Source organism: Elephantulus edwardii, unplaced genomic scaffold, assembly GCF_000299155.1.
Source record: "Elephantulus edwardii isolate Elephantulus edwardi_28Jun2011 unplaced genomic scaffold, EleEdw1.0 scaffold00084, whole genome shotgun sequence".
Lineage (NCBI taxonomy): Eukaryota > Metazoa > Chordata > Mammalia > Macroscelidea > Macroscelididae > Elephantulus > Elephantulus edwardii.
In genome coordinates this window covers 11,201,848-11,227,003 of record NW_006399834.1, presented here as the reverse complement: position 1 = coordinate 11,227,003, position 25,156 = coordinate 11,201,848, and the positions used below count along the sequence as shown (strand labels likewise).

The 25,156-nt window shown below is 36.8% G+C and overlaps 1 protein-coding gene across 1 annotated transcript in view; it reads right to left on the bottom strand.

The window, feature by feature from the left end:
• LOC102848407 (iron-sulfur protein NUBPL-like) overlaps positions 1-25,156 on the bottom strand; it is a 279,757-nt gene that overhangs the window by 87,036 nt on the left and 167,565 nt on the right. The window contains 1 exon segment of the mRNA XM_006889978.1: positions 22,299-22,392. Coding sequence (XP_006890040.1) covers positions 22,299-22,392 — 94 coding nt within the window.

Sequence of the window (25,156 nt, the reverse complement as noted above, 5' to 3'; positions counted from 1 at the left end):
ATCAGAACTGACTTTGACAAGCACTGTGGCAATTGGACAATTAAAACAGACATTCGGATGGCGGGGAAGAAGAACAAACTGGGGAGGAGGGTGGAGAGAATGGTGCGGCAATGAAGGAGTGAATGCCCAGAATCCCTGTGAATCTTCATTGAAACTAATAAAATTTAACAAGAATTAAAAAAATTATTTTTGTTATAAATTTGACTATACATTGGTGATCATACTATTCAATGAGGTGTTTTGGTGGTTTTTTCTTAACATATTTCCTGCATGGTTTGTCTCCTCAGTCATTGTCCAGAGGACTCTGAAAAGCTATAGGAATATGCAGGCGCAGACTCAAGGCCCAGCTTAATCTCCAACATTGTGGAAAGGGACTGTACATCACCGGGCTGAGCCCTAAGCTCCCACATGCCACCTGGACAGAGCCTGGGGAGAGTGAACTCCCAGGGATATCCATATTGGATATTCAATGAGTTTTAAGATCTTAAATAATAATTTCAGTGGTCTAGTCTATTGCGAACAACATATCTAGGCAATATTAAATGACCAAGAACTATCTCAGAAACTTTTCTCCAAAGACAGATGAATAACCACCTAGAAAGGAAGACCCTCAATGTGATGAATTGACACAGTGGCTGCAGCAATGGGATCAAGTATATCAGAGCTGTTAATGATGGCAGAGAATAGGGCAAGGCTCCTATCTGTTGTTTCTAAGGTCACAGTGACCCTATGAACATAAGGTCATCCTTGACTCAATGGTACTTAACAACAACAACAACATGGTTAGACCAAGACAAATGACTCTGAAGATTGATTACCTAAGAATCATGTGGTGAAGCTTTCAATATTCTGAGTCTCTTCTGATCACAGTTGTTAAGGGTCATCAAGGTGACTATGACTCACAGTGACCATGAACAACAGATCTGAACTCTGCTCTATCATGAGCCACCCTCAAAACTCTCTGTCATGCTCAAGCTCACTGTGGTAGTCACTGTGTCAATCCATCTTTTGAAGGGTCTTCCTCTCTTTCACCGACCTTCTACTCTTCCAAGTCTTTCTCCAAGGACTGGTTCTTCCTGAAAATACACCCAAAATAAATGAGACAAATCTTCATCCTTGCCTCTAAGGAGCAATTTAATTGTACTTCCTTGTTTGTTCTTTGGAAATTCATGTTGTTAGAGCAGGTGCCATGGAGTCAAGTATGACTCACAGTGCCCCTAAGAGCAAAAGATCTGAGCCTATTCTATCCTGTGCCATCCTCACACTTCTTGACACACAACAGCCCACTGCAGCAGTCACTTTGTCAGTCTACCTGGTTGAGGGTCATCCTCTCTTTTGCCAATCCTCCACCATTCCCAGCATCATGTCCCTCTCCAAGAAATCTCATAGCCCGTGCTAGTAACATGCTCAAAGTAAATGAAGTGAAGCCTCATCATTTTTGCCTCCAAAGAGCACTCCAGATGCACCTTCTCCAAGACATCTGTTTTCTTAGTCATCCATGGGATGTTCTGTGTGCATCTCCAACACCACAGCTGAAAGGCATCAACTCTTTTTCTGCCATCCTATTCATTGTCCAACTCTCAGGTGCATAGCAAGTGACTGGAAAGACTATGGCCTCAATCAGATGCACCTTAGTCCTCAAACTGATATCATTACTCCTCAATAATTTGGAGAGATCCCTAACTGCAGATTTTCCCAGTGCAATGCATCTCCTTATTTCCTGACTTCTAATACCAAGGGTGTTAATTGTGAACCCAAGCAAGATGAAGCTGTTGACAGTTTCAATCTCCTCTCCATCATCATGGTGTTGCCTATAAGTCCAGTGGTAAGAATCTTTTTTTTCTTGACATTGAAATGCAATCTATATTGAAGGCTGCATTCCTTGATCTCCTGCAACAAGTGCTTCAAGTCCTCCACACTTTCATCAAGCACGGTTTGCTGGGAAAAGAATGATTGAAGGCTAAAAATAGAATGACGGAATTTTGTATTTAAAATGATTTATTCATTGCAAATACCTTTTACAAAAGACATAACAGTCACTTTACACATGGATTTCACCTGATTGAATACATTTGTGCAAGGAATCATTGGCAGTCTAGGAGTTATTCAATACTATTTGGTAATACCAAAATTTAATGGCATTTAGTATTCTTATACTATCTTTATTCATCTTCCAACTTTGTGATGTATAGAAAGCAACTGAAGATACCATAGCTTGGATCACGCACACTTTAGTTTTTAAATTGACATGAGTATTTGGAAATTTTAAGAGGTCAATGACAATGAATTTTCCCAATACAACATAACTTTTGCTTTCTTGACTGCTGCTTGCAGAAGTGGGTGTTAATTTTGGATCCAAGTAAAACGAAATAGTTGACAACTTCAACATTTTCTACATCTATCCTGAGCTTATTGGTCCAGTGGTGAGGATATTTCCCCCCCCCTTGATGTTGATATATAACTTTGTTACATCTGTAACAGAAAGGTTGTTTTTGATCTTCTGTTGCAAATGCCTCAAGTTTTCTTTATGAAAGATTGTGTCATCTGCATAAGCAGTTTGTTGATCAAAATTATTATAACCAGCTACAAAATATCCAATAATAACTGGAACATAGAAGTATGAAGTATGAATGCAGGAAAACTGAAAGTTGTCAAAACTGAAATGGAATACTCATAAAGATTGCCAACTTAGCTGAGATGGAATGATATTAGCCATTCTGAATCAGACAATCATATAATATACTATTTTTGAAATGACAAATTGAAGAAGAAAAGTGTGGCACTCTTATCAAAAAGAGCATTTCAAGATCTATTCTGAAGACCTATGAGTGATAGGATGATGCTATGAGGTATAGGATATTATCCAAATGCATACAAGAAAGTCTTTTTAATATAACTATTATTCAAATATAGGCATGAACCTCTAAAGTTAAAGATGAAGAAATTGAGGATTTCAATTAATATGTGCAATCTGGAATTGATCGAACATACAATCAAGATGCATTAAAAGAAATTGATGACTAGAATGCAAAAGCTGAGAACAAAGACTGACAATTGGAAAATAAGCAACAGAACTGAAGCTGAATATTGCACAACTGAATTTTGTACAATAAATTATTTCTTTATTGTAATTACATTTAAAAACTATAAAAAGCAACTATACACAAGGAATTCACCTGAGAGACTACACAGGTGTCCATCACATTGATTATACCTGACAAGATGTTACTAGACCAGGGGCTGACTGTAGGAATGGAATATCTATCAGCTGTTGTTAGGTGCCATTGAGTTGAGTATGGCTCATAGCAACCCTATGAACAAAAGGACTGATTCCTGTTCTATCCTGTGCCATCCTCACGCTTCCTGACACACAGGAGGCCACTGAGGCAGTCACTCTGTCAATTCACCTGGTCGAGGGTCTTCCTCTTGTTTGCCAACCCTGCACCCTTCCCAGCATCATATCCGTCTCTAAGGAATAGCCCCTCCTAGCAACATGCCCAAAGTATGTAAGGTGAAGCCTCATCATTCTCACCTCCAAAGAGCCCTCTGGCTGCACCCTCTTCAAGACATATCTGCTTATTCTCTTGGCCATCCACTACTCAAATGTAAATGCAAACTGAAAATGAAGAAAATCTATGAGAACCAAAAGACGACCTTAATGTATACCAGCTGAATTTAAAAATAATTTTAATAATAGATTTGATGCATTGAATCCTAACAATTGAAAACCAGATGAGTTGTAGAATGAAATCATAGTTGAGAAGGTGTTAATCCTCAGGCTTTTTCTTTAAATTGTTAACTTAAATACTATGTTGTTTCTGTATACCATAGATTCAGAAACAACCCACAGTTGATGCTCCAACTGACCCACAAGGTTTCAAGAGACAGTTAATCACATGTGAGGAGACTGGCCATTCTTTTCCCATGGAGCAGTGTTATGTCAAATTCAAGAAACATTTGAAAAGTCTACTCCTTCCCAAATTTAAATTGTAAATATTATTATTCATTAAACAAAGGTTTTATATCTAATTGTATTAATTTCATTCCCAATGTAATAAGGACTAAAATTTCAGACTGGAATACTGGAAATGTTCTAAAAGATAAAATTCTGCAGTGCAATTTCTAGTCTTTAAAAACTGACTACAATTTTTATAACAAACAAATGTTTATTGGAAAGTATTCTCATAATTTGATAAATATAATAACAATTTCTATATTATGGAATACATGCCAAGTATTCATTAATTATAGCATTTGCAGGAAATACAGGGTGCCTGGAAAATGTCCAAAACGGAATGAAATCTTTAAGGTTCCATCCTGCAAATTAAAAATAAAAATGTGATTCAATATCCTGAATACCATAAAAGGCTATGACATAATTCCTTTACCTTAAGATACAGGCATGTTTCTGGTTTTACAATTTGAGGTCATTATAAACTGTAAAAGTAGAGGGAAAACATAGGTTAATGCAACCAAACAAAATAACTTTTGAGGAGTTTCCAAAACTTTAGTTGAACACCTTTCAAAATTATTTTTCTTAATTTGAAAAAGGAATAAACCAGTGATTTGAAAATAAAAAAATAAAAATTGCATTTTGTTTATCTGAGATTTGCATATCTCCAGTGTTTTTGTTTTTTTGTTTTTTTAATCTTCAGTGTTTTTAATCCACCAGTGTTTTGTCCCGAAGAGAAAGACAGGCTGAATCCTCCCATTACAATTTACATCCTTGAGAACCTGATGGAAGGTCACTATAAATTAGGACCAATGTAACAGGAATGAGCTTTTGAGTTTCAAGTGATATCACCATGTTCTTTTTACACCGAAAATGTAACACTAGATCATCAAGGAAACTATTTTGACCATGCTCACTAATTTATTTAACATGGCAACAATAAGTTGCTTATCCTCTTTACTCAATAGATTTTAATATTATAAAAAACCACTGTCACAACTGGTAGTCAAAGAATGTCAGCAGAAAAGAGATCATTGATTAAGAACACTAGGCGAGCTCTGGTGGTCTAGTGGCAAGAAGCTGCACTGCAATTGCAGAGATGCACAGTTCCAATCCCCCAGATGCTCTGCTGAAGAAGGAGGGACAATCTCCTCCTGTACCAGTCAGATCTGATTTGACAGTACACACACACACAGAAATAATAAAATTAAAAAAACAACAACAAAAAAAAAACCAAACAAAAGAACACTAAAGATGGGAGGGGTAATACTAGGGTGAGCAGCTTTTTCCTAAGAATCTTTGATAAACAGCTAAGTAGTTCAGTCCCTGGAAAGAGGAACCAAACCTTTCATAAGCAAAACAAAATCTTTTCACTTTAAATAATGGTGAAAATACCAAGGAATTTAAAAATCCCTACTCCAATTCAAGAGACAGTCATCAGAACAGAGCAGGGCAACACTGCATGGTTCAAAATTGGGAAGGGTGTACGCCAGGGATATGTCCTATCTCCATACCTTTTCAACCTGTATGCAGAGCATATTATCCGAGAGGCTGGGCTCTATGAGGAGAAGCGTGGCGTTAGGATTAGTGGACGATCTATCAACAATCTGTGTTATGCAGATGACACAACCCTGCCCGCTGAAACTGAGGAGGACCTAATGCACTGACTGCAGAGGGTCAAGGACTGCAGCCTTCAATATGGACTGAGGCTCAATGTCAAGAAGACAAAAATTCTCACCACTGGACCAATCGGTGGCATCAGGATGGATGGTGAAGAGATTGAGATTGTTCACAGCTTCAGTTTGCTCGGCTCCATGGTCAACACTCTTGGCAACAGCAGCCAGGAAATCAAAAAACGTATTGCGATGGGAAAGTCTGTGGTTAGGGACCTCTCTAAAGTACTCAAGAGCAATGGTGTCTCTCTGGAGACTAAGGTGTGCCTGATACAGGCCATGGTCTTTGCAATCACTTGTTATGCATTAGAGAGTTGGACAATGACTAGGGAGGATAGAAGGAGAATTGACGCCTTGAGCTGTGGTGTTGGAGAAGAGTATTGAATGTACCATGGACTGCCAAGAAAACAAACAGATTCATCCTAGAGAGGGTTAAACCAGGCTGCTCCTTGGAGGCAAGGATTCTGGGGCTTTGTCTGACATACTTTGGACATGTTGTAAGGAGAGACAGGTCTTTAGAGAAGGACATTATGCTGGGTAGAGTAGAGGGACAGCACAGGAGGGGAAGACCCTCTATGAAGTGGATTGATTCAGTGACTGGGGTAATCGGGATGGGTGTGTCAGAGGCAATGAGATTGGCACAGGATAGAGCACGGTTTAGGGCTGTTGTACATAGGGTCGCTATGAGTCACAAACGACTCGACGGCACATAACAACAACTCCAATTCATTTAAATGAATGATATGTAGATTGCTGGATTTCCTTCTTCTGTTAGAGTTTACACATTAATTTAGGAAACAGCCTACAAAGGGGGTGGGGGAAGGCAACAACTCATTTTTCTAATGTAACACTAATCTTGAAGTGCAGCAATACTTGAACTCATACTATTTAGGAAATCAGCTTGCTGCTTCTACCACATACGGTAGCTTCTCCTTCTCTGGGAGATAAATAAGCATAGGACCCACACTAAGACAATCTGCATATTTTCTGTGCCATTCCCTGAAAGAAAAAAGAGAACTGAAAAGGAACCATATGGCTTCTTTGTCAGCCAGTCAATCCTTGTCTCTTCTTATACAAGAATGACTTACAAAATTTTACTTTCTTCATCAATCTTCACTTTTTAAATTTTTTTATAAAAAAATTAAATCATTGTTACACATTTTCTTCTCTCCTCCCTCTCTCACTCCTCCCTTAGTCCACTTTGCAATGCACTTCTTTTTCCATATTGCTGTCATGTATATTACCTAATAATAAATTCCTATCAGACCATTTTAGCCCTGCGTCTGTTACAATGTAGTGTTCATTACCTATTCACTCTTTTCTTTTTCTGCCCCAAATTCCCCCATGTCAGTAACATTTCATAAAACTGATGTTTGTTTTGCAGTATTTATCCTTTTGTAACTGAGATATTTCACTCAGCATAACATCCTCGTCGTTGTTTTTCAATGCTGCACAATATTCCATTGTGTGAATATGTCAGAGTTTTTCTATTCATTCATCTGTTGATGGGTACTTGAGTTACTTCCATCTCTGCTACTGTGAATAATGCAGCAATAAACTTAAGCAAGACCCACACTTCATACCATACACAAAAAATCAACTCAAGATGGGTGAATGACTTTGGACTAACACCAAAATTGATAAAATTCACCAAAGAAAAGGTAGGAACAACTCTAGAGGCCCTAATATTTTTTCTAAAATAACTCATTTTTTTTTAACTTCCATTCATTCATTGTTGCACTTTTCTCCCTACCCACCTCTTTCCGTCCCCCTCACCCCTAGTTCACTCTTCTCTTTGAAAAGTAAAAGAAAAATTCTTCATTGTTATACAATCCTTCCCGGCATGTCCACTCCACTATGCAGCCTTTGTTCTAGACTCCTGTTATGACAACAGCACCTGATCTCAGTAGACTGAATCACATGAATTTCCTCTCCCTCTATATTCCAAGTGGAATCTATCACTGGAAAGAACCAACTAGAGATGCCAGTGTGAGAAGAGAAAGTGTTGGAAGTGTTAGCAACTACTTCCCATGCTGTTTGCTGCCTGACTTAAGCAATTCAGATAGTGACTGTATTCCTTCTGGGTCAGAGTTCCCAGCTCCTTTTCCAGAGCTCAAGCAGTAACCAAGTTCCACTAAAGCTCATTGCTTATATTCCTTTGGGCTGAGGGTAGTAACAAATTAACTATAGTCACTGTTTCCTGGTTGCCTCATCACTTATGGGTGGTTTCATTAATGTTGCCTACATGTCTGGAGAGAGGATGGGGAGACACAGAGAGAGATCAACTGGCCCAGTGGACAGCAAGTGATGCTACCAAGCTTAAGGTGGGTGACTTTTAATCTGCAGCCCTCGGGCCTGTCTTTCATTGTTTTTGTTCAGACATTCCTCTAGGCCGTATAGCCCTGGTGTCTAATGTGTTAACGGCTGGTTACCCAATGTGGACAGAGAGTGGGGTGGAGCTCACCCAGGAGTTGAGGACTCTCCTTCATAGGGTCGCTATGAGTCACCTGCGACTCGATGGCACTTAACAACAACAAGAACAACATATCTGTAACAAGTATCTTCATTTAACTCTCTTCCATTAAATCCTTTTAAAGTGTGCCATTTATTTCCTACCAGGACCTAATATAGCACCTTTTCTACAACTTAAACGAAATCTCCATTGTGTTGAAAATAATAAGATATGCATAATATTTTAATTAAAGCATAAACTCTTCAAGTTAAAACTGAACTAAATTAAGTCTTCAGATAGTTACTGAAAGAACCTTAGCTGAAGCAAAAGAAGAAAGAAGAAAACTTTGGTGATAACTATTAGAAGTCAAATAATATGATGGTAGTGCTGTTGTGTGTTGAGGACTCATAGCAACCCAATATAACAGAGTAAAACTGTACAATAAGGTTTTGTTTCCTAAACTTCTTTATGGAAGCACACTGCCTGATTATTTTCTCCTCCAAAGTGCCTGGGTGGGTTTGAACCACTAACTTTTGGTAAGCAACTGAGCACTTAATCAACGTGCCACCAGGGCTCCAATTAAAATACTAGCACAGTGTAAGTATTTTCAAGTTTTCAGGAAAATTTAATGGCTTCAAAGACACATTAATCCTCTTCTGTTGTGGAAGCTCAGGTAAGTGTTTATTAATTCCTAAAAACTTTGCCCTGAGAGGCAAAAAGTCTACCCTGGCATCTATCTACAAAGTTCAGTGTAAGACAGCTAATGTACAAGCCAAACAAATAAACAACAAGAAAAATCTAGCAAACTGTATTGCTAGGAAAAAGGAAAAACAACTTTGAGAAAAATTACAAAACAAAGCTAACACTGACAAGTCTGCTTCTCCTCTTGGCAAGTTTCACAAGACACAAGCAAATCCAAAGACTATAATTGGTATTTCCCGTGTTTTATCCTGTCTCCTTTCTCTCTAGCAATTACTACAACTACTAGCTATGGTTCTAGTCTATACTTGTAGTTTATAATGATTCAGTAGTCCATGTAAGCTCAAATTTAAATCATTAATCTCTAATAGTACTGTCAACATATTTATCTCTGCTGTTGCTAGACAATGCTTTTAACACAAATGAGGATGATTCCCGCAGCCCCCCCTCCTAGTTTCTTCTGTTTCTTCCTATAATGAGCTTGTCATCCATACCACAGAACACACACAGACTTGCTAATTAGCATTTAGAAAGAGGGTTTTTTTGCTTATACAGTTCTGCTTCCATGAATTGTCCAAAAGGATATGTCTTTTTAACTGCAACATGTTTCATTTCATTCTGAACATGGCTTGAAGAAATAGAAGTTGACATAATGGTTCTTTCTAAGTCACATTTGAGCAACTTTTCCCAACACCCCCCTAAAAAAAAACCAAACAAAATTTCTAAAGTGTTCAAAGTTTCTAAAACCTTTCTTATATTTACATGGAGTTTCAAATTTATAATCTTATTTGGCCCTTACAAGTCTGTTGAGCATAGGGTAATGCTAAAGAAAGCGATATTATTAACAGCACATTGATCAATACCACTGCAAGTAAATAAGATAATTTCTTATTATATGCAGGAAGAACATTAGTAATTCTTAGCAGCAATTTAATATAGACCTTACATGTAACCAATTAACAAGTACATGCATACAATGAATCCTAGACACAGAAACAAAGTTAATGCTAAAAAGGATCAGCTGCCCTCAAGGTTATTACCTATCAGGGAAATCAAAAGGTAGCACCAATAAATATCTAGTAATATTCTTTTCCCAGAGGAAGATGATATCAAACATGAGGTTTTGGTTTTATTTTCCTATGCCTAAAAAAAAATCCAAAAAGAACAAACCAAACAAAAAAACCTCAAAAACCCAAAATCCTTTATTGCCAGTGAGTAAGAATCTACTTATAGCTGACCCTCCAGTGGGTCTTTGTTGTTGTTTTGTACCACAGAGCTTTAACCAGCCACAGCTGACCCTCCCATGGGTTTTCAGAGGCAGTTAATTGCACTGAAGGAGCCCATCCCTCTCCCACAGGGCAGCTGGTGGCCTTGAACTCTATGCTTTCAGGATTACAGCCAGTAGAGCTCCCTCCAGTGGGTCTTTAGAGGCTATAAATTGCACCAGAGACTGCCCAACTTTTTCCTTTGGAACCACTTGTGGATTCAAACTACTAAAGAAGCTCTACATTTGGGTTAGCAGCAAAATTCCCCATGGCCTATGCCATCAAAATGTAAGGAAATGGAGAGAGGTAGGGTGTCACAGGAATGAGCATGATTGTAACAGAGATAAGGGAGGAACATATCTATATATAAACAGTGATTCCTAACCGGACTAGCTTTGCCATATATTTAAAAAGTACTAATTGTATAAAAAGTGCTCTTAGGGATATGAAAATGAACTGGAGAGGGGGATATCTTTGCATGCAAACTGCTTAAAACCTAGGTGAAAAAGATAATACAAACGCACAGCTAAAACACTCATTCACTAATTCAACATTTCTTAGTAATAGTAGGTAGGCATTAAACTTAGCACTATGAGAAATAATTACAAGAAAAATGAAATAGCATGGTCACCTTGGAGTAAACATGTGGTAAAGATAACACAAGTATGCAATTTTCTAATGAACTTTGTAAGTGCTTTAGAAGTGGTCCAGAGAAAGTACTATATGAATTCTAAAAGAAAGAAATTCTTCGCAGCTGGGGGTCTGTAGAAGACATCAAGGAACTGTACTAAATAACTTTAAATGGGTATTAGGATTTGTGTACCATTCACTGAGAAAGAAAGACATCTAGGTGAGGGTCAGATGTATGTAAGCATAGAAATTCCAGGAAGTACACATTAAAAGAGGGTGATGAGATCATTTTGCATTTTGTTTTGTGTTTTTTTTTTTTATGTGAGAAAAATTTGTATTTAGAATTAGCCCACTGAACTCAGTTTAGATGATCCCAATTTTGTTTGCAACATCCAAAGCATCATAGTCAGGAGCTAGTTGAACATAGGCCTTCTTCTCTCCAACAGACCTAATCAAAGTGTTAACCTTAGCCACATCAATGTCATAGAGGTGCTGTACAGCTTGTTTAATTTGGTGCTTGTTGGCCTTGACATCCACAATGAACACAAGTATGTTGTTATCTTCTATCTTTTTCATGACTGACTCAGTGGTCAGGGGAAATTTGATGATGGCACAGTGGTCAAACTTGTTTCTCCTGGGGGCGTTCTTCCGGGGATGTTTGGGCTGCCTTTGGAGTCTCAGCATCTTAGGCAACAGGAAGGTGGGTGACATGTGGATCTTCTTTTTTTGGGGGGGGGAGGGGCTGTGGATGCCCTTCATGACTGCCTTCTTGGCCTTTAATGCCTTTGCTTTGACTTCAGTTTTGGGAGGGGCAGGGGCTTCCTTCTTCGCTGTTGGTGCCATCTTCGTAGAAAGTGAGTTCATATTTTTTAAGAGGGCTTCCAAGAAATGGGAAGGCTCAGTGGGAAGTAAAGCAAAGTCAAATCACAAGAGGTTTCAAATGGCAGTCTAAAGCACTATTTTGGTTTACAAGATTAAGGGAAAACAGAACATAAGGAGTGTTTGTTTAATGTTCTAAAATACTTTGGAATTCTAAAATAAGTGACAATAGAGGAAAAGAAAACTAGGAGCATAAGAGACAATTTAATTAGGCCTTGAAGAGCAAACATGATTCTTACAAACTGTTCAAAATTATATAAACTGATGAAAACAATGATTCAGCTGGACCAATAATTCTCAGTCAGTGCCCTTTTCTCTAAATCCTGGGAGCTTGCTCAATTTTGATATCTCCTTTGATATGTCAGCTCTGAAATAAGATTGGTCTGAATGAAAACAAACCTTAGGAATTAAGTATTTAGCAAACACACACTTAGAGAGCCGTAAGTGTATATCTATCTCCACCCTCTTACATTCTCTTCCACACATCCTTTTTGGTAGGATACGTTCACTCATATGTGATCATCAAAGAAACATATTCTTCCAGCTGAACAATAGCCCTTTAGTAACTAGATAGTATACAGTCTCATTACTACCAGGCCAATAGAGCTCACTCATAGTTCTAGAAATAATTATTAATCTTATCCTTTAGTTGTGGTCTGCTGTTCAGAGGCAAATAAGACAAGCAGAAAGTTAAAAGAATTTTTCTCAGGCATTTATCTAGATCTTCTGAATCAAAACAAACCTCACACATCCTCTGGAATGTTATTGCAGTTATATGCCATTGAATCAGAACCAACTCAAAACTGACCCCTCCAGTGAGTGGATTTTCAGAGGCTATAAATGGCACAGAACAAACACTACTTATCTTTCTCCCATGAAGCAGCTGGTGAGTTTACCTGTCTTTGAGGTGGAACACAACTCCTTTTTGGGCCTCCAGAGCTCCCTTTCTCAAGAAAGAGGAATAGAAAAATATTAAAGATTTTGGGAGGAGAGGGCTGGGCGGGTAGAGAAGTGCAGCAATGAATGACTGGAAATCCAAATTCTCTGTAAATGTTCATGAAAATTATTAAAAATAAATAAATAAAAAAATACTAAAGATTTCATATCTGAAAAGCTTCTACTTTCATAGTTTTGGGGGTCTTAGGGGTTTCTTTTGGAGTGTGTTTATTATGGCCAATTCTTTAAACTAAAACAGCTGTATGATAAGCAGCCATTTCTCATAATATCAATGAAATGAGGTATTTAAGTGAAGCTTGATATTTCATGATATTCAGGACTAGACCTCTATGTACTCCAGTTTCACCAGTAGGTACAAATCCACAGTCAAACAGTCAACCTTTTTTACTTTAGTCAGATGCAGTGGCCAAAATGTACTAGGCTACTGCCCTCTGTATCTTTCCTCATGTAATTCTCTCTGTCAAAAAAATCCTTCCCCACCTTATTCACACAGAATTCTTACAAATCTATGAATTCCTTTCTGAGGTCTTTTCAGCACGTAAAACTTACAGTCCATTTCTTTATTCCCCTCCACAGCCAATATATGATTGTGAATCGTAGTGTATGACTGTGATAGCAAATTAATAGCTTACTCTATTATTTGTTTATGTATTTATTAATTTTACCAGAGAACAATTTTTGTAACTGCAGGAACTGAAAAGACTACAGTCTTCAGTATAGATTATACCTTAATATCAAAGCAAAAAAAAAGATCTTCACAACTGGACCAGTAGGTCACATCATGACAAATGAAGAGAAGTTTGAGGTTGTCAAGGATTTAATTTTATTTGGATCCACAATCAATACCCACAGGAAACAGAAGTTAAAACTCATCATGAGTTCTTAAAGAAGAACATCCAGAGACTGGTTCCTCCTAAAAACATGTTCAAAATCCTTGAGATGAAGTCTTACCATCCTGGCTTGTAGGGAACATTCCAGCTGCACTTCTTCCAAGACAAGTGTGCATTTTCCTGGAAATCCATGGTATATTAAATATTCTTGTAAACAGCCTAATTCAAGAGCCTCAATTCTTCTTCAGTTTTCTTTATTCAACAGCCAATCTTCAAATTCTTTTGAGGATACGGAAAATATCATAGCCTTCATGGCCTGCACCTTAGTTTTCAAGGTGATGCGCTTGCTTTTGAATCATTTAGAGATGTCTTTGCAGAAGTGCTGTCCAATGCAGTAAATCTGGTGATTCATGGTTGCTATGTCCATGGGTACTGATTTTGGAACCAAATAAAATGAAATTCTTGACAATTTCAATCTCTTCTGTTTACCAGGATGTTGTTTATTTGTCTAGTTGTGAGGATTTTTGGTTGGTTATTTTTTCATGATGAGGCGTAAGCTATAATGATGGTTGATTTTCCTCAGTAAGTACTTCAGGTCTTCTTCACTTTCAGCAAGCAAGGTTTTTAATTTATATATTATAGTTTGTCAATGAGGTTTTCTTTCAATTCTAGTTTTTCAGATTTTTTGTTTGTTTAGCATACAGACTAATTCTGAGAAAAGAAAACAATACTTACAAACACATTTTCTGATTTACGATTATGCAATATTATTACCTTGTTTCATCTGAATGACTGCCTCTTGGTCTATAAACAGGTTCCTCCAGGGCATAATAAAGTGTTCTTGAAGTTCCGTTCTTCCCAATGTTATCCATAGGATTTGTTATGTCTTACACAGTTAAAAGAATTTGCACATTCAATAAAATAAGACAGGTAAATATTTTTCTGGTATTCTCTACTTTCAGGTAAAATCCATTTTTTTATTTCATGTTTTCTTTCTGACAACAGTGCATATATTTATATGTAAAAAATACTCATATAAATTGGGCTATATTGATACTTCCTAACACTGTGATTATATTGTTAAAAACAAATATTCTAAACTTTTTGATAGTTACATTTCAATTGTATCTCTTAAGTTCTCAAAAGATTTTCTAAATTGAATATCTATTTTACAAAAATACTTTAAAATTCTATTTGTCCAGGCTCTTCTCGCGAGATGTGGCTCTTCAAGGAACTCATCATTACTCTGCTGCAAGATGCCAAGGCCTATGTAGCCTTGCCGGCCAGGGAGCATCTTCCAGTCACTGCTTCCCCAGCATCTGCTAAAGACTATGGCCCAACCCAGGAGCACTCACACCTTGGCTGGCAACAGAATCACTGCCTATCAGGTTGAGAGGCTGCAGTTTCACCATCCAGCTGCTGCCCCCACTGTTCAGTACCAGGAACAACAATATCACAAGTACTTTGGGTGAAACACTGCTGTCCTGCTACACTATGTGGGCCCCCTTAAAGTCATTCTAGGAAGGGAATAACAGGTTTCCTGTTTTGCCATTCAGGTACTTCTGCAGAAACACTACTGTTGGGACTTTGGCCCTGAGGGCCTTGGGTAAGAAGGGAGCATAAACATAAGGGTCCTTCACAAAATTCTGCCATACTCTGGGTCATTATATAGTTACAACAACCTATCATTTACTAAGAAAAGACCCACATAATGTCAAGAAAGCAGCAGTCTGCCTCAGTCATCATGCTGTTGTTATGTGCCATTGCGTTGTTTGTGACCCATATGAAAAAACAAAATAATCCTTATCCTAAAAAAGCAGAGCCAAAAAATGCCCCATATAGAGAGAACCAGAATATATATTTGGATGTTAAGTTATTTGAACAGTTACAAAAGAAGATGCAAATGATGAAAGAAACAATGGAAGCTATTCAGAGAGCAAATACCACAGAGACAACAATCCAGAAGAAATATATTGATGAGGAGTAACTTGAACAGCTATGGGGAAAACTGCAAAATATGGAAGAAAGAATTGATAGTATAGCTACAGAGATAAAAGAATTTTTTAAAAAGCATAATAAGACAGAAAGGTTATATCCAACATAGTATTGGAAATAACAGAAAAGCATGAAAATGCAGTATAGAATATTTAAGACCAAAATGGCAGAAGTGTCCAACACACTAGTAGGACAAAAAAGTAGAAATGAAGAGATGGAACAGAGATTCAGTGAAGTGGAAGACAAGAGCCTTACTGGAAACATACTAGAAGAAAAAATCAGAGGAGAAATGTAAAGAAAATGAAGAAAACATTATAATTATGTGGGATGACATCAAAAGAACAACATACGTATGACTGGAATTCCAGAAGAGTGATATGGAAATCACAGAGAAAACTGTGAAAGAAGTATTAGAAGAAAACTGCCCAGGCATTTTGAGTAACAGGGAAATTCATGTTCTAGAAGCACAGAGAACACCAAATAGACTGGACCCAAAAAGAAAAACATCAAGGATACCATAGTCAAATTCTTGAAATCAAAAGATAAGGATAGAATTTTAAAAGCAGCACAAGAAAAACAAAAGTCACCTACAAGGGGAAAACAATTAGATTAAGTTCTGATTTCTCAGCAGAAACCATGCAAACTAGAAGACAATGAGATGACATATACAGATAATTGAAAGAAAACAACTTCCAGCCAAGGATCCTATACCCAGCAAAGCTCTCCATTAAAAATGGAGGAGGAATTAGATTATTTGCAGGAAAGAAGGAACTTAAGGAAATTGTGAAAACAAGACTAAAACAACAAGAAATTTTAAGTTAAATCCTTCACGTGGAGATGACAAAGAAAAGAGGATGGATCATAGTAACTAGAAACAACAAATAGAAACACAACAAAATGACAATGGTAAAACCTGGCCATTCACTTACTGTGAATGGACTAAATCCTCCAATTAAGAGGGGGAAAAAGTAGCAGAATGGATAAAAAACCAAAGCTCATCAGTATGTTGCCTACATGTAAAAAAGGAAGAGAAAGACTAAATAAAAGGTTGGGGGGGGGGGAAATACCAAGCAAACAGCAACCTCAATAAAACAGGAGTGGCAATACTAATCTCTGATAAAATAGACTTCAGAATGAAAACCACCACAAAAGATAAGGAAGGGTAGTACATATTGACTAAAGCCACAATAGATCAAGAAGACATAACCTTGGGCAACTATTATGTACCAAATGTTAGATCTGCAAAACATAGCGAACTGAAGAAATAGATGGCATCGTAATAATGGTATAATATTTCCACACATCACCATCACCAAAGGATTAGTCCACCCAAAAAGAAACTCAACAAAGATGCAGAAGGTCTAAACTATGCAATCAGCCAACTTGACCTTGTGGATGTCTTCAGGGTACTCTACCCAACTACAACTCAATTCACTTTCTTCTCAAGTGCACATGGTACATTCTCCAGAATCAAGTATATATTAGAACACAAAGCAAGCCTCAACAAACAAAAAACAAAACAAAACACAAAAACCACTGAAAAAACACAAAGTATCTTCTAAGACTACAATGCATAAAATTAGAAAATTACAAAATCACCCATGTGGAAAGGAATAACTCTGTCAAAACAATAAAAGATATAAAGAATGAAATAAAACAGCTTTTTTTGTTTTTATAGTTTTAATGAACACTTACAGAGATTTTGGATTTCCATTCATTCATTGCTGCACTTCTCTCCCTGCCCAGCCCGCCCCCCGCCCCCTAGTTCGCTCCTCTCTTTTAAAAGTAAAATAAACACTCCCTCCGTGGTACACAATACCCCCCGCACCCCTCCCACCGCCCCAAGTACATTCCACTATGCAACCTTAATTGTGGACTCGTGATAACCATAATACTCTATCATACATTGCTTTTAAATTATTCACTCCCTCATCTGTTTCAGTGCAGTATACACAATTTATCTAGTTTTTCTCAGTCTTACCCGAACCCTGATATCAGTCATAAAACAGTTTCTTAAACAAAACAAAAAAATAAAAATACACCAAAACCTTTGGGATACAGCTAAGGTAGCCCTCAAGGACATACCAATAGGCACATATATAAAAAAAGGAACGAAGAAGAAAAATCAACGATCAAACTCAATACCTTCATCAAACAGAAAAAGGAAAACGATCTATTCCTACATCCTCTAGAAGAAAAGAAATTTTAAGGACAAGAGCTGAAATCAATGAGATAGAAAACAGAAAAATAATTGAAACCATCAATAAGACCATGAGCTGGTTTTGTAAACGAGTTGATAAAATTGACAAACCATTGCTAAACTTAACAAAAAGGGAGTGGGGGAAGATAACACAGATAACTCAAAGAAGAAATTATAGAGGTGGCATTACAACAGAACCAGATGAAATTAAATCGACAATATTGGCATACTATGAAAAGCTCTACTCTGATATATTAGAAAACCTAGAGGAAATGGATAAATTCCTTGAAACTCAAGTCCTACCCAGACTGACAAAGATAGATACAGAACATTTAAACATTACAAAAGAAGAAATTGAACAAGTCATGAAAAGACTTCCCCATAAGAAAATTCTTGGACCAGATGGCTTCGCAGCTGAATTCTACCAAACATGCAGAGAGGGTCTATCTCTAATTCTACTTAAATTATCTGAAAAATTGGAAAAAGATGAAACACTCCGAGAGTCATTCTATGAAGACTGGTTATGAAACCATAACCCTAATACCAAAACCTGGCAAAGATAATACCAAGAAAGAAAACTACAGAACAATATCTCTCATGAATACAGATCCAAAAATCCTTAACAAAATCCTAGGCAATAGAATCCAAAAGTACATCAAATAGTAATTAATCATGAACAAGTGGGATTCAAACAGGTATGCAAGAATAAGAAAAACAATCAATTTAATTCACCATATTAACAAAAGTAAATAACAAGAACCATATGATCTTAGCAATTGATGCAAAAAAGGCACTTGACAAAATCCAACAGCCCTTCCTGATAAAGACACTCGGCAAAACTGGAATAGAAGGGAATTTCTTCAACATAGCGAAAAGTATATATATGCAAAACCAAAGCTAGTATCATTCTCAAGGGAGAAAGATTAAAAGCATTTTCTTTGTGAACAGGAACCAGACAAGGATGCCACTGTTACCACTTCTATTCAATATTGCATTAGAAGTATTTCCTAGAGTAATAAGAAAATAAAAGGCTCTAGGTCAGCAAAGAGATAGTTAAACTATCACTATATGTAGATGATATGATAGTGTACACAGAAAAACCCACGACTCACCAAAAAGCTGTTAGTAGACCAATAGACCCAATATTGTGAAAATGACAAATTCTACCAAAAGTAATCTACATGTTCAATGCAATTTCAATACAAGTACTGATTGATTTTTCAAGGAGATTGAAAGGTAAATCATCAAGTATTTGGAGAGTAAGCAAAGCACTTCTGAAAAATAAAAATTAAATGAGAGGCATAGCACACTCTGACCTCCAAACCTACTACACAGCATTAGTAATCAAAACAGCACAGTACTGGTACAATGGCAGGCATATAGACTAATTGAAGAGAAATAGATGCAGCTATCTATGGCTGGCTCCATAATCAATATTCTCAGTACCAGCAGCCAGGAAATCAAGAGATGAATTGCACTGGGAAAGTCAGCTGTCAAGGACCTCTCCAGAGTAGTGAAGAGCAATGATGTCAGGCTGAGCAATGATGTCAGGCTGGAGACTAAGGTGTATCTGATCCAGGCCATAGTCTTCATAATTGTGTGTTATGCATCAGAGAGCTGTACAATAGAAAGAGAATTGATGCCTTTGAGCTGTGGTGCTGGAGAAGAATGTTGAATATACTATGTACTGCTAGGAGAACAAACAGGTTTGTCCTGGAGAGGGTGAAAGTGGGCTGCTCCTTGAAGGCAAGGATTCTGAAGCTTCATCTGACATACTAGATTCTGAAGCTTCATCTGACACACTTTGGGCATGTCACAAGGATGGACCAGTCCTAAGAGAGGGACATCATGTTTGGGAGGGTAGAGGGACAGTGCAGGAGAGGAAGACTCTCGATAAGATGGATAGATTCAGTGTTTGGGGTAATGGGAGTAGGTGATTCAGAAACAGTGAGGTTGGCACAGGATAGAGCAGGATTTAGGGCTCTTGTATATAGGGTCACTATAAATTGCAAAAGACTCGAAAGCATATAACAACAGCAACATCTATGGTCAACTGATATCTGACAAGGAATAAAACCTATTAAATGGGGAAATGACAACCTCTTCAACAAGTGGTACTGGCAAAACTAGACTGAAACCTGCAGAAACTGAAACAGGATCCACATCTCACACCATACACAAAAATTCAACTCAAGGTGGATCAGAGACCTGTAAGTAAAGGCCCAAACAAGTGAGCTCATCAGAGACAAACTGGGATCGAGCGTAGATGGCCTAGTCTATGGTATAAAGAGACTGCCAAATACAGCCAAAAATGCACAATCTGGAGAGGATAACATTGATAAATGGGACCTGCTAAAGATTAAATCCCTGTGCACATCAAAAACATTTTCCACCAGAGTGAAAAGAAAACCTACTGACTGAGAGAAAAAAATTGGCAATACCATCTCAGATAAGGGTCTCACATCAAAACATTACAGAATACTATAGGGCCTCCACAAGAAAAAGACTGATAGAACAATTACAAAACAAGCACAGGACATGAAAAGACTTTTCACAGAGGAAGATACTCGTATGGTCAACAGACACATGAAGAAATGCTCAAAATCACTGGCAATAGGAGAGATGAAAATAAAATCACAATGAGATACTCCAGTAATAGTGGCAAAGTTTAACAGGACAGCAAGTAATAAATGTTGGAAAGGATGTGGAGTGATAGGAACTTTTATACATTGCTGGTGGGACTGGTAAAATGGAATAACCACTTTGGAAGGCAGTTTGGTGCTTCCTCAAAAAACTGGACATAGCTTGGAATAAACCCTGAGAGAATGAGAACTGAAGCTTAAACAGAGTCTTGTACACCAATATTTATAGTAGTGTTATTCACCATAGCAAGAACTGCAAACAGTCCAAATGTCGAAATACAATTGAATGGATTGAAAAATTATGGTATATTCACTTAATGGAATACTATGCAGCACACAGGAGCAATGATTTTGTAAATTACTACCTAACTTGGGAGAGAAAGGAGAGCATTATGTTAAATGAAATAACTCAGTTCCATTAAGTAGAAATACTTTATGACACCATTATTGTAGAAGGAGTATGAGGATCCAAGGGGGGGGGAACAGAACAGGGATGATGGATGAGGAATGCGGGGGGGATGTTAATCATAGTGTCACACATTTTGATGGGTGGAGGAGAGAGAAGGAAACTAGAAAGATCCACTGTAAAGAACAATGTATACAAACTTTGTAAATCAACCAGTATAAAATAAATTTTTTTAAAAAAAACCATACATTTCAAATTACAATTACTGGGGGGAAAAAAATTATATTTGTCCAGAGGTTTCTAGGAAAGTCCTTGGAAGCCTCATCAGCATAAGAGTCCACAAACTAACCACTAAATTCCACATGCAAACACTAAATTCCACAACCACAATCACACTGAACTATTAATATTTTATGTAAGTTTATAGCTTTTTGAGGGGAACTCTGGTGGCCTAGTGGTAAGGAACTGCACTGTGAACCTAAAGGTGTATGTTTTGAATCCATCAGCTGCTCTGTGGAAGAAGGATGAATAATCAACTCCTGTACAAATTATCGCCTCTGAAAACCCACTTGAAGTTTAGCTATGAGTTGGCCTTGACTCACTGGTGTACAACAATGTAATAGATTTTTGTTACATCTTAATTGTAACAATAAATAACAGAATGGAAAACGTCTTCTGTTTAACAAAACTCCAGTTTTTCCTAACATTTACATTTAATCACTATTAGTAAAATAAAAAGAAAATTTTTCAAGAGGCTACTATGTGTCATTATCTCTTTTCAAAATGTTACTCAGAATTTGTTTTTAGTGCTGCTATAACAGAAACATAACAAGTGAGTGGTTCTAGCAGAAAGAAATGTATTTTCTTGTCATGTAGAAAGATAGAAACCCAATTTAGGACATCAGCTGTACTAAAAGGCTTTTTCCTCTATAGGCTCAGAAGGTAGGTCTTTAGTTCCTTACCTACTGATCTTAAGGTAGACTAGCGTCCTTTCCCAGTTCCTGTTTTCATACGTGTGTGTGTGTGTGTGTGTGTGTGTAAATATGTAATCTACTCTATATATCTCAAGAGTGGTTCATAGTTTAAAATACATTCTATACTGATACAACTTCTTTAATATAATCTTTGGTGACCTAGTGATACGACTGGCTACTTACTGTAACCAAAGACATGTGATTTGAAACCACCATTGCTCTGTGGGAGAAGGAAGGCAATCGCCTCCCATGCAATTTACAGCCTATGAAAACTTGCAGGAGGGTTAGCGATGAATTAGTTATGACTTAATAGCATATAACAACAATAACAACATAACAAAATCAAGTTCTTTTCCTAAATGGAATTACATCCATGGGATAGGGGTTAGGATTCACTATGCATATACTGAGTTCACAATTGAAACCACAATGCAAATGCCTTTAAATTCTTGTGTATAGGTGCAGCAATGAAGGAATGAAAACCCAAAATCCCTGTAAATGTTCATCAAAACTAATAAAATTTAATAAAAAAAATCTTGTGTATATTTATTTCAGAACTATTTTGAATGATATAATTTGTACTTCTTATAACTAATGGATGATTTTATTATTGTAAAGTATAAGCACAATTTATAAATTATTATGTCTTTTAAGACATAAGAAATGCTTACCTCTCTTGTTTTTCTGTATAGCAGCAACAAAATGCCAAGAAAAGCACAATTACATTAAACTCTTAAGATTTACCTGTAATGGGAATATTCTGAGAGACTGACAACTGCACATCTCCAGTTCCTGGTGGCATATCAACAACTAAATAATCCAGCTGACCCCAGTCTACCTAAAAATCAAGATAACATAAGTAGCATCATCATATAAAAACTACAGTAAGTGGTAAAGTACACAGCAATACATGTTAATAAGAAAGCTAAAATAATTGTGATTACTACAGGCATTACTTCCAGGTACCAGGAATTGTGCTAAGGGCTAAGTATACATGAATAACCAAGAGAGTCCTTCACTCCAGCAGACTTCCTTGAATAAGAAGTTAAATTTCTAAATTATGTCCCCTCTGCATACCAACAGCAAAACAGTGAATTAGTTATTTACAACAAACTTTTATTCAGAACTAATCATTTGTTTTTACTTAACATACATTTTGCCTAAAAAGATTTGAGCATGTTCCTCTTAGTTGAATTTTGTACCACAGGATTTTCAGTGTCAAATCTTAATATAATTTTAAAAATTAATTAAATGTTTCATTTATTTTCCCTCAAGTAGTTCTTCCTCTATATCTCCATTCCTTTTTTTAAAAAAAATTATTCATTTGAATAAAATAATTCATATTGTGTTTCATTCATATGCATATGTTTTATATAATCATTGACATACACTGGATTTTATATAATTAACTCTTGTTAATCTATGGCTATAATCACCTTATTTTTTCAAGTCACCATTGAATCTTTGCAATTATTTCACCTCTTCTCCACCTACTAACTCCTGCTATCCTATTGGTTTTCCCTCTTCCCGTTTTTCTGCCCCAGCTTCTCCCAACTTCCTCTTTTGAACATTTATATATCTATATATATTTTTTTGTTCAGTAATCCTCTCTTATGTAGTAGTATTTGTTCTTATGTGACTAAGTTATTTAACTCAGCATAGTGCTCTCTAAAGTCTACCATGAAACTTGATCATGTGTAGTAAGAAGGAATTTTTCCGTTTCAATGATAATGAGTCAAATAGATTAATTCACATAGTAACACTTTGAGAACATCAACACACATCCATTGAAAACTGAATATGTGTCAGCTATTGTTTTAGGTAGTAAGTATAGAACAGTGAGTAAAACAATCTCAGTCCATATGGATCTTCTATCTAGAGAAAAAGGCAGACACGCAGATAATAAGAACAATAAATGCTATAAAAAATGAAAATGAGATCTTTACTATACAAAGTTAGCAATTAATCTTCATTGTAATTAACCTATAACATAAAAAGAACAATATAAGAATGCAAAAGTTAAAAAAAAAGAGAGAATGAAAAAGTTAACAAAATTGTATACCACAGAACATCAAAGTTCAATGCAATCTGACTCACAAGATTAGTGAATTCAATTCCAGTGCCCTTCTATGCTAAAAAGGAGTGTTGATGGCCCTGCTTTTTACAGTTTGGGCTGCTAGCTCAAAGAACAGTGGTTAGACTACCAGCTGCTCCAAGGAAGAAAGGCAAAGCAGTCTCCTCCAGTAAAGTATTCTAGGAAAATACTCTGTCCTATGGAATCCTAAGAGTTAGAATCATACCTGGCTCAAATCATGGTATTTTTCAATCACTTCGTAGGCACACAGGGAGTAGTAGAGGTGTAATCTGTAGGGAAATGCAATGCTAAATCATAAGTGATTACTTTCTACAGGTCTGAAAGCACCAGTGGCTCAGAAGGAGAATGATGGGCAATCTCCACCTGTGTGATTTACTGCCTTGGAAAAAACACTGGAGGAAGCACAACAATGAATAAGATCAATTACTGATAATTTCTTGTTACGAGGAAAAGCAAATGAATGTCAATGATTCCACTTTTAATTTATGGTTGACTAAAGCAGTTTAGCACTACCAATTTAAAGGTAGCAATTTTTACCATCAATACTACATATTAAAGTAAATTATAGAAAACATAGATTGCATGTGTCTCCAAGACAAAGGTAGGACATCCCAGTCACCCTAATTCTGCCTGAAAGGTCAGTATGAATCAGGCAAAAATCTTATCAACATGGTTGGTTCTAGGATAATGTGGAGTCAGGAAGAAAAATAATGCCAAGATAAAGGAAAAAAGAAATTTTATCATTCCAAACAACAACAACAAAAAAAATTGAAAGAGAAAACCAGAAAAATGTGCACTTGGCTTTTGTTGACTATGTAAAGGTATTTGTGTTTTATAGACCATGCAAAGGCATTTGATTGTATGGATCACAAAAAAATTGTGACTAACATTGAAAGCAATGGGATTCCCAGAACACAAGTAAGTGCCCAAGTGAAACCGACCTATACTTAGACCAGAAAGAAATCATCAGACAGTAAAAGGAAACACTTTAGGGTTCAAAATCAAGAAATCAGTGTGCAAGAGATGTCTTCTTTCTCTATACCTTTTAAATCTACATCCATAACAGGTCAAGGGAGAGGCTGGACTTTATGAAGAGGAAAGTGGCATCATGATTGGAGGAAGACTCATCAAAAACCTGCGATTTGCTGATGACATAACCTTGCACGGAGAAAATGAGGAAGACCAGAATGAAGCATTTGATGAAGAAATTCAAAAACTACAGTCTTCAATATGGACTGCAGTTCAACATCAAGAAAACAAAGACTGTCACCACCAGGCTAATTGGTAGCACGATGATACTCTGGAGATGAAAAGACAAGGAAAAATGGGGTTGCCTTCATAGTAAAAAAAAGTAATTTCTAGATCCATCTTGAAGTACAACATCGTGAGTGACAGGATCATATCCATACGCTTACAAGGAAGTCCAGTGAATACCACTATCATTCAGATATATGGACCAACAACCAGAGCCAAAGAAGAAGAAATAGATGATTTCTACCAACTTTTA